Raw genomic sequence first — 19,855 nt, 5'->3', positions numbered from 1 at the left:
TAATATATAAATTTATGATAAAATCTTTATCAATGGAAATGACCCATTTTTAAATTATAAGCCTTATTTGATATTTCTAGTAATTCTTATTAGACGAAATAAATGCAAAGATCCTTCGTAAAATATTCATCGATCCAATGATCGTTTCAAGTTAAAAAGATCGGATATACTATTCAGTTGACAAAGATACACAAGTTTATTTTCCCGTTACAAATATTATCAAATTCATGAAGGAATCAAATACACAAATAACACACTAACGGTGGATGTGTCGATGCACCCACCATTATCGGGATTCGCTGCACCCCTTATTGCGTGTGTGTTGTGGGGTGGGGGTGGGGGTGGGGGGTTGTCAACATTAGTTTAAAGGATCTACTCTCTCTTTATGTGTGTTGAAAACTTGAAATGAGTTTTAGTTTTTTTTTATTGGATATAATATAAAGTATCTAAAGTTTTGATAGTTGTGATAACCAATTCCTCTACTCTCCATTTGAATATTAACTGGGGGCCTTTTTTTTAATGTCTAAAAGAGTTTATTCAACTAGCCTAGATCCTTATATTTACATTTCAAGTTAAAAAGTTAATGAATTTGAAATCTCATTATTTACAACCATTAATTAATAGACTGAATCTAGTTATCATAGTTTAACTTATAATTTGTAATGCATTAGTAGCAAACTGTTCCTTGATTTTAATGAACCATAATTGAAAACCTCATTATGCTATTTATATCATATTTCATACAACGCTCGTAGAACACACAACATCAAGAAACCACGTGCCGACACAAAATGTCCTTCACGTAACCTATACACAATCTTTCACTTTTTAACTTTTGTAACTGTACTCATCTGATCACGTATTATAACATTGTCGTGTTGCAGTATGGTCACGTTGCATTTTGTCGTGTTGCAGTATGGTCATTAATTACACATACAATATCATTGGCGCACGCACGTATGTAACTAATATTATTCTTAACATTCCACGAGTTGATATTCACCCCATGACGTAAGTCAGAACTGGTTCTCACTTGCCAATGTACGTATATCATGTTTCATAGACATCCCAACATTAGTAGCAAAAATGAAAGGCATGAACATAAAAATTACTATGACTACACTATAGATGTGCACTGTCTTGATGAGAAACCGATCAAGGAATAATTAGTAGACTCTTAGCTCATTATCTATTCAATTTTAATTTAATATCGGGTGCATCAGTCATGTATAAATAAATAAGGGAGAATTCCCAAAATAGTTTCTTAGAAGAGAGAGATTCCCAAAATAGTCCAAAAGTTTTTGCATTCCCAAAATAGTCCTCCGAAATCTATCTCCCACGTGAAATTGGGATTGGTGACGTGAGATTTGGTTGTCGTATCACAGAGTGACACGTGTCAACTTAAAGATAAAGTTTCAGAGAAATTTGTCTCGGCCGATAGTTTTGTAGTCAAAATAGTTTTATGAAAAACCATTGTTTTGGAATGAAAGTTGTCCGTCACGTGAGGTTTTAAACTCATCGGTATCCGCGGTATTTTGAAATTCGTCTTGTCCGACGCATTTTATTTGAATTTCGTCTTTTTTTTGCCTAAAAAGACGTGTTGTCAGAAAAGATACATTTTGTTACAAAGTTTGTATATTCGATAGATTTTTGATGAAAATAATCGGTTTTTGCAAAAAAATAATAGATTTTAGAAAAAGATAAATTTTGATATGAAACTCGTGTTTTTTTGCGTTGAAATTAGAGTTGTCAGATCCGATGAGTTTTGATATGAAACTCATCTTTTTCGATGGTTTTAATATTAGTTTAAAGGATCTACTCTATCTTTATGTGTGTTGAAAACTTGAAATGAGTTTTAGTTTTTTTTTATTGGATATAATATAAAGTATCTAAAGTTTTGATAGTTGTGATAACCAATTCCTCTACTCTCCATTTGAATATTAACTGGGGCCCTTTTTTTTAATGTCTAAAAGAGTTTATTCAACTAGCCTAGATCCTTATATTTACATTTCAAGTTAAAAAGTTAATGAATTTGAAATCTCATTATTTACAACCATTAATTAATAGACTGAATCTAGTTATCATAGTTTAACTTATAATTTGTAATGCATTAGTAGCAAACTGTTCCTTGATTTTAATGAACCATAATTGAAAACCTCATTATGCTATTTATATCATATTTCATACAACGCTCGTAGAACACACAACATCAAGAAACCACGTGCCGACACAAAATGTCCTTCACGTAACCTATACACAATCTTTCACTTTTTAACTTTTGTAACTGTACTCATCTGATCACGTATTATAACATTGTCGTGTTGCAGTATGGTCACGTTGCATTTTGTCGTGTTGCAGTATGGTCATTAATTACACATACAATATCATTGGCGCACGCACGTATGTAACTAATATTATTCTTAACATTCCACGAGTTGATATTCACCCCATGACGTAAGTCAGAACTGGTTCTCACTTGCCAATGTACGTATATCATGTTTCATAGACATCCCAACATTAGTAGCAAAAATGAAAGGCATGAACATAAAAATTACTATGACTACACTATAGATGTGCACTGTCTTGATGAGAAACCGATCAAGGAATAATTAGTAGACTCTTAGCTCATTATCTATTCAATTTTAATTTAATATCGGGTGCATCAGTCATGTATAAATAAATAAGGGAGAATTCCCAAAATAGTTTCTTAGAAGAGAGAGATTCCCAAAATAGTCCAAAAGTTTTTGCATTCCCAAAATAGTCCTCCGAAATCTATCTCCCACGTGAAATTGGGATTGGTGACGTGAGATTTGGTTGTCGTATCACAGAGTGACACGTGTCAACTTAAAGATAAAGTTTCAGAGAAATTTGTCTCGGCCGATAGTTTTGTAGTCAAAATAGTTTTATGAAAAACCATTGTTTTGGAATGAAAGTTGTCCGTCACGTGAGGTTTTAAACTCATCGGTATCCGCGGTATTTTGAAATTCGTCTTGTCCGACGCATTTTATTTGAATTTCGTCTTTTTTTTGCCTAAAAAGACGTGTTGTCAGAAAAGATACATTTTGTTACAAAGTTTGTATATTCGATAGATTTTTGATGAAAATAATCGGTTTTTGCAAAAAAATAATAGATTTTAGAAAAAGATAAATTTTGATATGAAACTCGTGTTTTTTTGCGTTGAAATTAGAGTTGTCAGATCCGATGAGTTTTGATATGAAACTCATCTTTTTCGATGGTTTTAATATGAAAGTTATCCTTTTCGTGTGAATTGGGCCCACGTTGAATGACTTCATCGTGCTGAATGTCTTCGTCATGTTGAATGGTTTTTTCAACATCATCATTGGTTTTTTCTTGTGGTTTAGTATCACCCTCGGAAGGCTCCACCAAAGGGTCATCCATGGGGATATGCTTTCTTGTCGGCTTTAATATGTAACAATCACCTGGTGGTCCAACAATCGGTTTCAACAAAAAAGGATGTGAGGTTTTTGGGGTTTTGATGAAGATGAATCGTTGGAAAGAGAAGAGGAGACATGCTCAAAATGCATCACATAATCGAATATATGTGGTGTGACTAAATGTTTTTTTTTTATTATTTTGATCTAGTTTTTTCATCAACGTTTCGATTTAATTTTTTACTGAAAACAAAAATAAAACAAAATTAAAGAAAAAAAAATTACTTTTACAAAATTTGAAACTCACACCTCCTTAGCAAATTTAATCAAAATGCATTCCAACCCCTATAATTTACCTAGTTTTACAATTAAGTTCGTTTAAACTTTTTTCGGTTTGTGTCGGATTTAACACGCCACATGACAACCTATAACGGGAACTAAACTAGTTAGTAATAAAAGATTCAGGCTTTAGAAGTGCATAGAACACATGCAAAGGACACTAATCAATATGATATTAGAAAGTTTTAAACTACGAAGAAAAAGCCAACGACTTAATACTTTTTAGCAGAAAATGAGACATGCTAGAATGTATCACATGACCGAATATGAGGTATGTTGTGACTCTAAATGTTTATTATTTTAATCCTATTTATTTTATCAACATTCTGATTTTCTTTTTATTGAAAAAAAAAATAAAATGAAATTAAAGAAAATAAAACGAAAACATTACTTTTACAAATTTTGAAAATCACACCTCCTCAACAATTTTAACCAAAATGCATTCCCACCCCTACAGTTTACCTAGTTTTACAATTGAGTTCGTTTAAACATTTTTCAGTTCATGTTGGATTTAACACGCCACAGGACGACCTATTACAGGAACTAAACTAGTTAGTAATAAAAAATGCAGACTTTAGAAGTACATGAGACACATATAAAGGACACTAATCAATATGATATTAGCAAATTTTAAACCACGAAGAAAAAGACAATGGCTTGTTACTTTTTAGCGGAAAATGAGGCATGCTAGAATGTATCACATGACCGAATATGAGGTGTGGTGTGACTTTAAAATGTTTATTATTATTTAAATCCATTTTTATATCAACAATTCTGATTTACCTTTTTTTTACTGAAAACAAAAACAAAATGAAATTAAAGAAAATAAAAAAAAAAAATTACTTTTACAAATTTTGAAATGAGTAAACTGTGGTTTTGGTCCCTGTGGTTTGTCAAAATCTGCGGTTTTAGTCCAACAGTTTCATATTTGTGATTTTCGTTCTTGTGGTTTCATTTCACTTGCAATTAAACCGAATCTCACAAACCCGGTCGTTAAACCCATCAACGTGACCTTCAAATGAGGGGTAGTTTTGTCCAAATAAAAAAACAAGTTGATATAAAACCAAATAAAATAAGTATTTAATTAATAAAATTTACTTGGTACATTTTAGAAAACCAAAGACAAAAAAATATAGTGATTGTATTTACATTGTTTTAATTTACATGTCAATTATAATCTTAGGAATTTGCTAATTAATATACATTTATATATGCTTAACTAATCAGTTCACCATATTTGTTTCGTAGGCATCCGAATATTTGTCACAATACTGGAGTTATACGCATGGATAAATTAACAGACGATGGTTGGAGTTCAGCGTTAGGCTTTAAAGGTGCTCTGTTTGAACTTTGGGTTCTACTAGCCGACCCAGACATCAGTAACTCCCTATGTGGAAATATAATGCGTCATGTATCTATAACACCTCACTTGATCTTCCTTCAGTTTCCCCTTGTTTTTAATTTATGAGATACTAAATAATAATTTTTCTATTTTTGTTTGTGCAGTATCGCACTTCTCGGGCCTCATTCTTTACCAAAGCTCAGCAATATACCCAGCAGTATGCAATGCAAAGGGATCCACCACCTCATCTATCTACGATGGCCTCAAGACCAAGAATGACTAGGGCGCCTAGAAGTTTGGATGACTTTTTGTTATAAGTATGTTAAGGATCCGAGGAAGATGGTACGAGTGGCTAGCTTGGTTTCATTTGGTTTGTTGGCTTGAAGATGAAGTTTGAAGTTATATATGTTGGTTCAGTTATCAGTACTTTAGTGTGTTTATGGTTTCATTTATGGGCACTTTCAATGTTTTGTTTTCATGGTTGTTACATTAAAAATCCTACAATTAATATTTTTTTTAATTAAATGTTATTTAAATTATATTTGATAAAAACTATGGTTAATATGTATTCCAAGCTTAAATTTTTTTAATGGGACTGTGATTTCAGACGGGAACTAAACTAAGCATAAAAGATTCTGACGTTAGAAGTGCACGGAACACATGTAAATGACACTAATCAATATAATATTAAAAAATTTTCACTACGAAGAAAAAGCCAATGGCATATTACTTTTTAGCAGAAAATGAAACATCACATGACCGAATATGAAGTATGGTGTGACTCTAAATGTTTATTATTATTTTAATCCATTTTTTTCATGGTTGTTACATTAAAAATCCTACAATTAATATTTTTTTTAATTAAATGTTATTTAAATTATATTTGATAAAAACTATGGTTAATATGTATTCCAAGCTTAAATTTTTTTAATGGGACTGTGATTTCAGACGGGAACTAAACTAAGCATAAAAGATTCTGACGTTAGAAGTGCACGGAACACATGTAAATGACACTAATCAATATAATATTAAAAAATTTTCACTACGAAGAAAAAGCCAATGGCATATTACTTTTTAGCAGAAAATGAAACATCACATGACCGAATATGAAGTATGGTGTGACTCTAAATGTTTATTATTATTTTAATCCATTTTTTTTATCAACATTCTGATTTAATATTTTTTTTACTGAAACCAAAAATAAAACGAAAAAAAAAAAATTTACTTTTACAAATTTTGAAACACACACCTCCTCAGCAATTTTAACCAAAATGTATTCCCACCCCTACAATTTACCTAGTTTTACAATTGAGTTCGTTTAAAATTTTTTCGGTTCATGTCGGATTTAACACGATGACGACCTATTACGGGAACTAAACTAGTTAGTAATAAATTAAAAATGCAGAGTTTAGAAGTGCACGATACACAAGTAAAGGACACTAATCAATATGATATTAGCAAATTTTAAACCTCAAAGAAAAAACCAATGGCTTGTTACTTTTTAGCAGAAAATGAAACATGCTAGAATGTATCACATGACCGAATATGAGGTGTGGTGTGACTTTAAAATGATTATTATTATTTAAATCCATTTTTTTATCAACATTCTGATTTACTTTTTTTGACTGAAAACAAAAACAAAATGAAATTAAAGAAAATAAATTACTTTTACAAATTTTGAAATTCACACCACTTCAGCTATTTTAACCAATATGCATTCCCACCCATACAATTTACCTAGTTTTACAATTGAGTTTGTTTAAACTTTTTTTTGGTTTGTGTCAGGTTTAACATGCCACGGGATGACCTATCACAAGAACTAAATTAGCTGGTAGTAAAACTGCACACTTTAGAAGTGCACTTAACATATGTAAAGTACACTAATCAATATGATATTTGCAAAATTTAAACCACGAAGAAAAAGCCAACTGTTTGTTACTTTCAGCGGAAAATAGGACATACCCAAAATGCATCACATGAGTGGAATAAAATAATAATTGGTAAATAAGGGGAAATTATGTGCTTCAATCTATTTGGGCTTCAATCAAAGTTTCCAATAAAGTGTTTGTTATTATTTTAATTCTTTTTATTTTTATCAACATTCCGATTATAGATACAAAGTTTGCTAATACTATGGGCTTCAATCTATTTGTGGTTTAAAATTTGCTGATACTAAACCAATTATAGATACAAAGTTTCCAACCTATTTGGGCTTCAATGATATTTATTATAGTCATAGTCCTTATAATCAGCTAAATGTTAAACTCCATGAATATTGAATCCATAACCTTCTAATCTATACCCTAACAACCTTATCATCCCATCAAATTGGATATGACTCAACCTCCTAATTCTAAATATGTATTACTATAATAATTAAAAAAGATGTTATAAATATTTACAATATTAATACTAATTAAAATAAATTAATAATAGCAGCTTAATAGTTTTTAATATGATATATTTAGTGGAGACGATTAAATGTAAAAAATGTTAAATGGATTAATATGTATGTAAATAATGTTAAGGGCTAATAATAATTAATTTGACAAGTTTAAGGGGGCGGTAATTTAGTAAAAAGGGTCGGAGGGGGGGGGGGTATGATTAACAACACTCATAATTTTTCTTTATTTACCAAATTTTATTTTATTCCATTTTCAGTGAAAAACACATGAATAATTAATTGTCTAAATTTACGTATTCATTTATGTCTTTAATTTATTTTCAGTATTTAATTGTTAGTTTTAAATGTTGAAGAACCGACTATGTCTATCGAATTTAAAATTCGTGAATCCGTTATGCGTTAACCTTTCATAAAGTTGTCGGTGAAATATTGATCATATTATCTTGTCAGGTTTTAACGAGACAATCTTGTGTGTTATTGATACCATATCTGCGTAAGTTTTCCTGTGTCACATTTATATAACACTCAACCACGTGCGACACTTACAGATGTTGAACGTGTAACTTAGCTATTAGCGAGTTTTCTCTTTTGAATGTATTGATTTTACACGTTGTATTAATTGCGTTGACCTTTCTTCATGGGACTCGATTAATCAATCATTAGTTACATATTGTGTATTGAACTTGAAAAAGTCAATTGACGAAGATAGTATGTAATTAATGTTACTAAGAGTGCTCCCCACGCGCGCTGCAAGGAAACTTAGCAACAGGGCTGAATATTAAAGTTCTCGTGTTGCAGCGGAATAAAACAACACGTGAATGTGCGACGCACACACTTACTGTGTAAAACCACCGAGATTACAATCACTCTTACTTATACTTCTTCTGTAGTGTATATTTAAGGTTAAGGTCAAAACTGAAACATCTTATAAACTATAGGGACTCGTATTGGCAACCAAGTAACTTTACTGTAGCAATATCTTAGTGCTATTATATAGTATATAATTCTTTCGTGAGTAAAATATAATAGGAATCAACACATATTCATCCAAAAGGGGAGAAGAATCATGAAATTACCAATATGTTTGAATTACTTTTTCTTAAAATTGTCCTAGCGATGAAAGTATGATGCAGTTTATTGATTCCATTTTTTGTTTGATGTAATGGTTTTGTGTAACACCTCGACACTAGATATAAGCTCGATCTTGAACAACTCAGTTGGATATAGTTTAATTAAAATGAAGATGGTTGAGGCTATTTATACGTCTTAACGCATCATATAGATTGAATAACCTTGTATGAAAGCCTAAAACGTATGGGGAAAACATTATTCCCGAAGGCGCACATTTTAATGTAGGAACTACAAGTTTCAATCAAATTGACGAATCTATAAAAATATATTGCATAGTTAGCTGATATTTACTAATGTGTGCTTTAATATGTTCACTATGGGTGAAAATATGGTGAAATCACAAGAAAATCAAAGTGGTATTCAAATAGCCTCCTATGTAGCCAATGTTCCTTAAGGTTTAGGGTTAGCGGAGGTTATCGCTACTTCGTACACATGTGAGACGAGTGCAATGCGACTGAAACCGCGAAAAAAAAAGAGTGAATAATCATGGATGCATATAAACATGGTGTTATCTTTATTTTCTATCATTCTACGGGGAGTGCAATAAACGTAGACATATGCACAATGTTTGGACCTACTACGTTTGGCTAAAAGGCGTCTCTTTTCTTAAGGAAGTTAATAATACTATAATGGTTTTAAAAGATAAATAAAAAACACCAAAAACAAGATATGGCTTTCATAAACCCTAAAAAAGACCAAAAGTGTGTACGTAACCACAATCCCGTTAAAAATACGTACTTAGAAAGTGAAGAGGAGAAATTGCAACATGCTAACAATTTTAGGGGCCAATTTTACACTAACTAAAATTCAAATCTCAAAAAGCAAGCCACTAGGTGGCAACTTTTAGGCGGGATTTAAGAAACAAACGGAAAAATAATAGTAACGCCTTAGATGAAATGTGACACAAAAGAATCCAATAACATCATGTACCATGTGACATCTTCCTCACATGTATCATGTACCATGTGACATCTTCCTCACATGTTTTTCATTCATCAAGTCTTCTATATAATATGTATATTTACACAATAAAAATAAGTGCTAAGACTTGATCTATTGATTACAATTTTATTTGTCTAAATTCCAGTTTTTGCAACAAAAATGGATGAAGAGCAACGTGATTTGAAAATTTTCAGAGAACTCGAGAGCATTCCGCATGAACTTACTATGGCAGGAATAAGAATCGTGCCAGATTTAAATGACAACCTTCACATGACGGCCTATTTCCAAGGACCGATCGCAGTCCTTACGAAGGAGGAACATTTAAACTTGATATTCAACTACCTGGTCTTCTCTTATCTCTTTCAATGTTTATGTTTATGTATAATCATAGTTAAACAAAAATATTAAAAGATATGAAATTAACCCTAAGAAATGATATGTGATTTTATAAAATTTTCAGTTTTTATAAATATTGTTGCTAATGATATGATTCTCATATGCAGAAGAGTATCCCTTTGCAGTTCCTCGTATGAGATTCATCACAAAAATTTGGTAAGAAGATTCTGTATATGTACATATATAAATGTAAAAGAAGTTTTAATTGGTTAAATATAATTAAAATTTATTTTAATGTAAATTTGATTAAATAGGTATTTTAAAAGATTTACTTGATACATTTTAAAAAGCCAAAAAAAAAAGAAAGAAAGAAAGAAAGAAAAAGAAATAGTAATTGTACATACATTGTTTTAATTTACATATGAATTATAAACCAAAATCGTTTGGGAAATGAATCTAATCATGTATACATTTTATATTATGCATTATTATAATAAAAATTTAATGAAAAACTAATTAAAAAAGTATTTAAAAAGATTTACTTGATACATTTTAAGAAGACAAAAAAAAAGTAATTGTACATACATTGTTTTGGTTTGCATGTCAATTCTAAATCTAAATTGTTTGACAAATGAATTTCATGTGTACATCTTATTTTATGCTTTAATAAATAAAAATAAAACAATTTGATATAAAAACAAATAAAATAAGTATTTAATAAAATTTACTTAGAAAACCAAAGACAAAAAAAAATATTGTGATTGTATTTACATTGTTTTAATTTACATGTCAATTCTAAATCTTAGGAGTTTGCTAATTATTATACATTCATATATGCTTTTCACATTAATTGTTTCGTAGGCATCCGAATATTTGTCACAACACTGGAGTTATACGCATGGACAAATTAACAGACGATGGTTGGAGCTCCGTTAGGCTTTAAAGGGACTATGTTTGAACTTCGGGTTCAACTAGCCGACCCAGACATCAGTAACACCCTACGTGGAAATATAATGCGTCGTGTATCTATAACACCTCACTTGATCTTCCTTCAGTTTCCCCTTGTTTTTAATTTATAAGAAACTAAATAATAATGTTTCTATTTTTGTTTGTGCAATATCGCACTTCTCGGGCCTCATTCTTCGCCAAAGCTCAGCAGTATACCCAGGAGTATGCAATGCAAAGGGATCCACCACCTCATCTATCTACGACGGCCTCAAGACCAAGAATGACTAGGGCGCCTAGAAGTTTGGACGGCCTTTTGTTATAAATATGTTAAGGATCCGAGGAAGATGTACGAGTGGCTAGCTTGGTTTCATTTGGTTTGTTGGCTTGAAGATGAAGTTTGAAGTTATGTTGGTTCAGTTATCACTATTTCAATGTTTTGTTTGGTTGTTACATTAAAAATCCTATAATTATTGTTTTCTTATTTTAAATTATATGTTGTGATTTTGAACTATATTTGATAATAACTATGGTTAATATGTATTTCAAGCTTAATTTTTATAATTTGAAGTTTTGTTTTGATGTTGAATTAAAATCCTTCAAGACTAATAAACTAAACATCAAGAGACCATGTATTAGTCAAGCAAGTTGGTTTCATACTAGATGGAGCTATTTTTGGTACCCTTTTATTTCACTTAATGCGTAGGCGTGTTTCGATTGTATTAATTAATTGTGTGAGTCGGATCACATGCATTTTTCTCGTGCTGCTGTTAAGAACTCGTTAATCCTTTAACTATTGTGTCGTTGTTGGCCCTAAAAATTCTTAACCCAAGTGTTAATTACATGAAATATAAGTTTAATAATTTAATTTTATAAAGTTTAAGGTACAATATCTAATCGCTTGTAAACGTGTCCAACACCAAATCAGATTGAGGACTCCTAGAAAAATCTTGGAGAATAATTAATATAATAATTAGTTTATAATTATTGGATAAGTTAGTCTTATTTTATTTAATCCTATTTGTTTTGGATTCAAATTCAGTATATGAGTTAGTATAGGATTAGGAACCGTGGATTTATATATACCATTGGTTCAATGTGTTGGTAATTATTAAGTTTTTCTCGTTAGTCGTTTTCTTAATAAAAGAGTTGATCGTGTGTTGATCAAATCTCGTTTTTGTGTTCTTGATTCGCTTGCTCAAAGTTTAACAAAGAAAGAATGCCTCGTTGATAAACAGACACACTAGTTCACAGAATTCTGAGACAATAGTATAATTAGCCGATGAACATCTTGTAAACAGACATCGATTAATTCAATGAATCCGATGTACATTCGTGTTTCTTGATTACGGAATTCTTCAATGTTAAGAGCCATTATTATGCAAAAAAGGCTCAAAGAAGTTATTTTTGATGTTTTAGATTACTTCATAAATTAGTTAAATCTTTTTATAGTAAGGCCAATTTCTTTTGCTTAGTACTTAAGATAAATGAGGGCATATAAAAATGTAAAGATTTTCTTATGATTTGGGCAACTCTTAAAAGTTTATATCCTAATCATTACCAGGATCAAAGCTCATCTCAATATGGATCTTGAGCTTATGAGAGTTTATGCGATTTTTATCTTTTGGTAGGTTGCTCCTAGGGCGTAAACGAGTTCAACGAAGCATGAACCCAAATAAGTCCAAGACTGACTTATTTAACTTAAGAGAGCTTGAGTTCGAGCTTGGGTCATTTTGAGCCCTATCTGTAAAGCTTGATCCTGGTCGAGAGAAAAGTTATAGACTTAAGGTTGGATCGGGCTCTATATATTTTTCCTATTTGTGTGTGTGTATTACATTTATCATCTAACTATATGCGTTATATCGTCACTATTAGATTTACATAAGTAACATGCTCGTCAAGATAGTGAGTTCAACCAAGCATAGTGAATAAAGTTGTGTACGATCTCATCTCTCAAATGAGTTTCGCCTTACGCTTGGATTTAGCTTAATTGATTATAATTTATCAAGACAATATCTAGTAGCTTACAAACATGTCGGCTCTTTTTCAATCACATGCATATAATATATTTTTCTGTAAGGTTTTTATATAAGAGAGGGGGGGGGGGGGGGGGGGGGTTGGTTTAAATTGCGCCCTTGTTAGGAGATATGGATATATGTTTAACAACCTTATGCTTTCCAAATGAATCGAAGTTTGAAAAGGTCGCCATAATAGAATATTATACAAGCTCGGCTTAAATTAAGGCTGGCTTTTTTTAAAGATGGAATTTATGATATGACATTAACATGACAAGACTAGTCACAGAATTGAACAACTTAGTGTTTGAGTTAAAACAGTTTTGTGTCATAGACGAGTGAACATGTTAATGGCACGATCACATGTCAAAATGGGGAGGTTTCCACTCACGTGGCTACGGAAACCACAACTAGGCAAACAAAAACACACGTACATGTGTGTTTCGCTTCCAATGCATATTCAAGGAGATTTCGACAGGAAAGGTTGTCGTCACTTATTTTACAACCCAAAGTCCAATTTTAGTGTAGTTTTAACTTTAAATTAGTTTAACTTTAAGATCCAATCACGATTCGTGGTTGATGTTTATTAACTTGGTTCGGATTCTGCTAAGTATTCTAAGTTTCGTCTTTCTTTTTCTTTGTTTCTTACTTTCTTATAGTTAATGAACGAAGGAACACATATTAACTTTTATGCTTTCTTTTAATATATCAGTGAGTTGCATTGATCATAGAACATAATGAAAGATGGTTGCTAATTAAGGAACGTTTTAGTTTCTAAACATGGTTCATGACTATGTTTACAAATATAGAACTTTTTCATATGTATGAGTAGTGTATGTGTTGATGAAGGTAGTAAACCTTGATGATTTTAATTTGAGATTCGTGTCGTAAATTGACATCTTTCCTACAAATATAGTTCATAATCGGTTGTTATTGACGGACTATTCATGCTTTGGATGATCGGAACCATGGCCGTGTCCAAGAATTTAAATACCTCAGCTGATCCAAAATAAAAGGGCTCGTGGGCCTTAACGAAAATTTTTTATTCGTTAGCGGACATGGATAAAACTTTGATCGACGACTTATTATAAGCAGAAATCATTCTGAGCATGTAATTCTCATAAAGCATTGCAAATAACCTTATTTTACACACACACACACACACACACACATATATATACAATATGTATAAAAAATTTTTTGTGCCCTGAACGATGGTGCGGCTCGCACACCCTCTGAGCCTCCCCTGATCGGAACAAGTACTTTAATATACACGAGTAATCTGGATAATATGATGGGAAAATTTCCAAAATAATCCATTTGAGGAGAGATGATCAAAAATGACCCTTTTTTTGGACCTCATAAATGTCCGTCCAAAACTGTTGGAGGAGACGAGTTTTGAACAAAATCCATCGGCCGACAACTTTTGAACAAAACCCGTCGGCTCAGACAACTTTTGAGTCAAACCTGTCAGCTCCGTCCAGTTTTTAGGAAATATAAATAATTGTTGAAAAATCAAGTAGGACCCACAAGTAAAACCAACCTGTCTTCTTCACAAACCCTATCTTTTTCACCGCCCCCACTCGGGCAACCATCCAAACTCCGACGGTCATCCCTACTTCGGCAACCCTGAGGACCCCTCTTCATCACATCAAAAGAATCCGACGACTCTCTTTCTTATGGCGATGTAGAGGTTGTGTGGCAGTTGTGTTGGTTTTATGGTATTTGCTGGAGTTGCAGAAGGTTGGAGAAAATGGTGTCGCCGGAAAAGCTTGAAGAGGAATGGTGGAAAGTTTGTGGGTCTTTATTGATTTGGGTGCAAACTTGATCTTCCACGGATTTTAAAAACGATGAGCTCGGTTTAAAAGTTGTATGAGTCGACAGGTTAGGTTTAAAAGTTGTTTGAGCCGACGGGTTTGGTTTAAAAGTTGTTTGAGCCAACAGGTTTGGTTTAAAAGTTGTTGGCCCCCCCGACAAATTTGATTCACAACTCATCTCCTCGGACAGTTTTGAATGAACATTTACGAATTTCCCCTAACATAATTATTCGGTGTTAATCGAACTCATAAATCATAATATTTTTGCTAGTCTTTCCATCTATTTACATATGTTATAACCCACCATAACATATTCATCTTGTCCAATTTTGCTAGACATATATTATACATACAAATATAAAAATACAATCAAATTAAAAACTGTCTAATTTTCAAACCAACCAATTTACTTGATATCACTTGCATTGCATAACTGCATTCAACCTTATTGAATAATAAGAGCTCATGTGTAATTAAAAGAGAATATTCTATCAAGTTAATTCACACAACACAAAACAAATATAAAAAATTGTAGTCTTTCCCAACTTATGACATTTATGCCCCTCAAAAATCAGAAGTTGCATTCTCAAGACATCCAAAACCAAGAGTCAGCTTTCTTTATACCCTTAATCAAGCGGTTGCGGCCAAAGGCACGGATCGGTAGCATACTCTCTTCGCAGCACGAACGATATCCTCTATCTGCAAACATTATTCCCAAAATAATTTGAAAATCTCTAACTTATTAGTCGAGTTCCAAATATCGGAAACTTTTTCGTCCTTTTAAGTATATAGCAAATTTTAGGTTTCGTCCTTAAACCTAAGAAAATAACAGAAATTGTTCTTTACGTTCAAATTTGTTTACATGTTTCGTCCTTTAACTAGCAAAAAGACCGAAATACCCTCGTGAACAAGACACATGACTGAACTTAATCGACAAATTTAATGCCCGTTATTGAAAACTGAAAAGAACGAAATGTGTAAGCAAATTTGAACATAAAGGAAAAATTCTGTAATTTATTTAGTTTTAAGTGCGAAACCTGAAATTTATTATAACACCTAAATGACGAATAATGTACATGTTCTAAATTAAATATAAAATGAAAGGCTAGTAAAGAAATTTGACCTGAGGAAAAGCCATTCTTTCAAGATTGGCAGCATACGGTGTGGGCACGTCGGCCCCTGCGACCCGCTCAACAGGGGCATCAAGATAACCGAAGCTGTCTTCAACGACTGAGGCACTGTAAACAAAGAATCTCATAAAATAATATAAGTCTGGCACATTAACTATTTTAAAAAATTAAACTGGAAAGTAGATGATACCAGATTTCAGCACCGATGCCGTGTTGAGGAAACCCTTCCTCAACAGTAACTAGACGGTTCGTTTTTCTGACAGAAGCATTAATTGTAGCCCTGTCTAGGGGCCGAATAGACCGAAGATTTATAACCTGTAAACAGAGGTTTTGAGTATTATTGATACTTAAAATAAGCACAATATACTGTTTTTTAAAGACAATAAATTTAGGCTTTTTAGCCATATATAGCTTACCTCAGCGTTGATCCCGTCCTTTTCCAGGATCTCAGCCGCCTGAAATTGCACAAAACATCACATCATGGTTTCAGAAGATAATGTTATATTGAAAATATAAAAGGACAAACAAGTTGACTGGTCAACCCAACCTGAAAGAGTAAGTGTTCTAACATACCTTAAGAGCATAGCCAACCATCTTAGAGAAAGCGGTGATTGTGATGTCTTTCCCTTCTCTTTCAATCTGTATTCAGTAAACACAGTGAGTCAAACTGAATATAACACGACAAATTTAATAAAGTTTATTATTTTTTGAGGGAAACCTTTGCTTTTCCAATAGGAAGACAGAAACTTGAATCTAGAGCTTCGGCAGAAACTGGGAAGGATTCACCATATCTAACAAATATAAAACAAATAAATAAGATAAAAATTCATAAAGAAATGTATTGACAATAAGCATTAAATAATAAGTTGACTTGTTACTCACAACAACTCATTTTCAAGAAAAACAACGGGATCAGGATCTCTAATTGCGGCTTTTAAAAGTCCACGGGCATCTTCAGATGAGTAAGGTACAAGCACTTTCAAACCGGGGACCGACCCGTACCATGCTCCATAACACTACATCACAGCACAAACAAAATGTCACTCATGTGGAGACCACAATTGAAAATTGATGAGAAATAGTCAAAATCAAAAAGCTCCACCTGTGAATGTTGAGCACCAACACCAGCAGCGGGACCGTTTGGTCCCCTAAAAACAATGGGTACGTTAATCTGCCCAGCAGACATGTAGTTTGACTTTGCTGCAGAGTTGATAACATGGTCAATCGCCTGCAAAAGATTACCAACCGTTTATAAATAACTTCATTTTGCCTAAAACTGCATTTAACTTAACTTTATCGTACCACAAAACGTTAAAAGTTTAAAACACATGATAATTATATGTAAAAATACCTGCATAGAGAAGTTGAAAGTCATAAACTCTATCACGGGCCTTAGACCATGATATGCAGAACCAACTCCAATCCCAGCAAATCCAGCCTGCAAATATGAATAAACATTTCAAATCAAGAAGCTGTAAAAATGTGTGTGTGTATACTAAAACTAAAAGGTATAACTTCAAACCTCGGTAATAGGAGTATCAACAACTCTTTCAGGACCATATTTATCCAACAATCCTTTAGTTATCTATAGAAAAATGTACAGTGAGACAAAATCACACAACGATATATGTTATGTCTTCTTTAGATACTAAAAGAACTGAGTTCTAACCTTGTATGCACCTTGGTATTCTCCCACCTGCACACCATAAAAAGACGAGCATCATATAAGTGAAAACAAAGCTCTCAGACTTCATAGAAAAATGGTTTTAGTTTTACCTCTTCACCCATAACGTAAACATTAGGATCAGCAGCCATTTCCTCATCAAGTGCAGAGTTCAAAGCATCTCTTACTGTCATCTGTATCAACTCACCTCATTAACTAACCAATAGTCTAATACACTCTAGAGTACTTGTGTAACAAAAATAAATACAAACCTAAAATAAATAGATGATAAACAAGCATATAAAGCAAAACTCAAATCACCTCTTTGGTTGCAGATGAGTAATTTCTGATGACTGATGCTATAGGCCTTAACCTCACCATAGAATTCAAGCCCTAAATTATAACAATAAACATTAAACATCTTCATACCAACAATATATTTGTTGGTTAAAACAGACGCCACTGCGTTTCATTTACCTGAGAGGATAAGCCTCTGGCTCCCCCAACATTTTGCCTTACAATCCCAAACATATTTTCTGAATATTTATCCAAAAGCTTCAAAAACAAAAGATAACATTATAAAGAGAATAATCAAGAGTTCCTAAACGACTGAACAGATATAACTTTGTTTAGTAAGTCACCATTTAAGACACAGGTAGGGCTGTAAACGAACCGAACCGGACCGAACAAGGCGTTGTTCATGCTTGTCCGTTAACGTTTTATCAAACAAACAGACGGATCACGAACAGCTAATCGAACGTAATCTCGTGTTCATGTTCATACATTAAGGAAATGAAAACACGAATAAAACACACACAATGTTTTATTTGATTTGACTAACCAAGAAAGGTCAATGTCAACAGTTCGGTCTGGCTACCAAGTTTGTGTTTAAAAAAAAATCGTATTCGTATGCTAATTTTACATGTAATCTATCTAATTATACTCATATATATTTTTGCTTCATAGTTGCTAATTTGCTTCATCTATATTACACCATTAGAAAAGTCATTAAAAAGTATTTTAATAAACAAACATAAACACTAAAACACATAAACAAACGTAAATGATCAGACAACCACACAATCGAACGTTCATGGACACAATTGAACGAATTTCGCCTAACGTTTCAGTTCATTTAAAGCTACTAACTTGCTTAAATCTATACTGTAGAATTAAAAAGTATTAAAAAACTTTAACGAACAAACATGAACAAACAAACAAATATTAACGAACATAAATTCATAAACAAACGTAAAAACACACAATTGAACGAACGAACGATCGTAAACAAATAGTTCGCCTAACATTTCAGTTCGTTTAAAGCTACCAACTTGCTTAAATCTATACAATAACATCAAAACAGTCATTAAAAAGCATTAAAAACCTAACTTACATAAACAAACACATTACCAAACGTTCACAAACAAACACTTCCAGCTCGTTTACATCCCTAGGCACCGTAAAGCAAATTAGGTTATCACTTCTCAATTAAACACAACTAAATTAACACAACATATAAACAAACCGATCGTTACAATATCAGATCTAAGCTGCATACACATCGAATTAACTAATTAACTACTAGTGACGTAATAAACCTAATGACGACGTAACAAATACAGAAATGAACGAATGATAATAAAATGAGGTTAGTGAATAATAATAATAATAATCATATAAGTGATTGATAGGATTAATAGATAGATGTATGGATTTGAGTTTGCTTACTATATTATTATTATTATTATGATCACTGGCCGGAGATAATTGACGGAGGTGATTCCGGTGGATTAATAATGAAAAATATCTTCTTCGGGTAGGTTGGTGTAAGGGCGGCTGTGAGATTCGGTTAATGTGGCTTTACTTTGTTATTATTTATTTGTATTTGTATTATTATGTTTTGGATATGTATAAATTATATTGGACTTTGTAAAATTAGAAAAAAAAAATTTAAGATCAACGGATTGATTTTATTTATTTGTTTATATTTTTTACGGTCGAGGATCTCACCTGTAAGCCTATTTTATTCGAGGCTATATCTAAGGTCAACTTATCGACAGGCGTGAAACCATACACGAAAACCAGATGGAATTCATAAACTCTCGCTCCATGTCAGGTTCAAACTCGGGATTAGAGCTCTGATTCGTCATTTTACCCAGATGTCTATACAAATAGACTAAATGAAAGTTGAACTTGCATCTCTAATATATAGAGGTCACACATTTTAGTAAACTAACATGAAGTAAAGGTTTAAGTAACTTAGGGCATTAATCCCATTTTATTTTATCATATTATTAAGGATTTAATTATATGGTAGGTTCTTGTAATTTGCAATATTGCATGTTTGATTTTTAAATTTAACTAATTACAAACTTGAATTTAATAGATATAAATTTATT

General features: G+C 32.2%; 1 protein-coding gene across 2 annotated transcripts; it reads right to left on the bottom strand.

The window, feature by feature from the left end:
* Window positions 1-15,065: 15,065 nt before the first annotated feature.
* On the bottom strand, window positions 15,066-19,309 carry LOC143533072 (pyruvate dehydrogenase E1 component subunit beta-1, mitochondrial). Of its 2 annotated transcripts, XM_077027943.1 has the most exons (15): window positions 19,185-19,309; window positions 17,934-18,011; window positions 17,778-17,849; window positions 17,570-17,650; window positions 17,463-17,489; window positions 17,316-17,378; window positions 17,145-17,231; window positions 16,896-17,021; window positions 16,676-16,809; window positions 16,512-16,584; window positions 16,367-16,432; window positions 16,210-16,248; window positions 15,984-16,108; window positions 15,787-15,901; window positions 15,066-15,362 (listed from the first exon to the last, which is right to left on the bottom strand). In XM_077027943.1, the coding sequence occupies exons 2-15, from the start codon at window positions 17,985-17,987 to the stop codon at window positions 15,294-15,296; spliced, it is 1,131 nt and encodes a 376-aa protein (XP_076884058.1). In that variant the 5' UTR covers window positions 17,988-18,011; window positions 19,185-19,309; the 3' UTR covers window positions 15,066-15,293. The 2 variants fall into 2 exon arrangements, with proteins under 2 accessions (XP_076884058.1, XP_076884057.1); XM_077027942.1 differs by lacking the exons at window positions 17,934-18,011; window positions 19,185-19,309 and having other exon boundaries at window positions 17,778-17,863.
* Between the last annotated feature and the right edge of the window lie 546 nt (window positions 19,310-19,855).

This window comes from Bidens hawaiensis, unplaced genomic scaffold (assembly GCF_021521415.1).
Source record: "Bidens hawaiensis isolate Kalapana, Puna unplaced genomic scaffold, B.hawaiensis_p1.1 tig00009618_1, whole genome shotgun sequence".
Taxonomy (NCBI): Eukaryota; Viridiplantae; Streptophyta; class Magnoliopsida; order Asterales; family Asteraceae; genus Bidens; species Bidens hawaiensis.
This window is presented reverse-complemented; position numbering and strand designations above follow the sequence as displayed.

What these genes read in the sequence shown, in the direction of transcription:
- LOC143533072 (XM_077027943.1), bottom strand. Translation starts at nt 17,987, where the DNA reads ATGTTTGGGATTGTAAGGCAAAATGTTGGGGGAGCCAGAGGCTTATCC. An exon ending in TTGATACTCCTATTACCGAG is followed by an intron (nt 17,232 to 17,315) that starts GTTTGAAGTTAT and finishes TCATATTTGCAG; the next exon opens with GCTGGATTTGCTGGGATTGG. An exon ending in AGGACGGGATCAACGCTGAG is followed by an intron (nt 16,109 to 16,209) that starts GTAAGCTATATA and finishes CTCTGTTTACAG; the next exon opens with GTTATAAATCTTCGGTCTAT.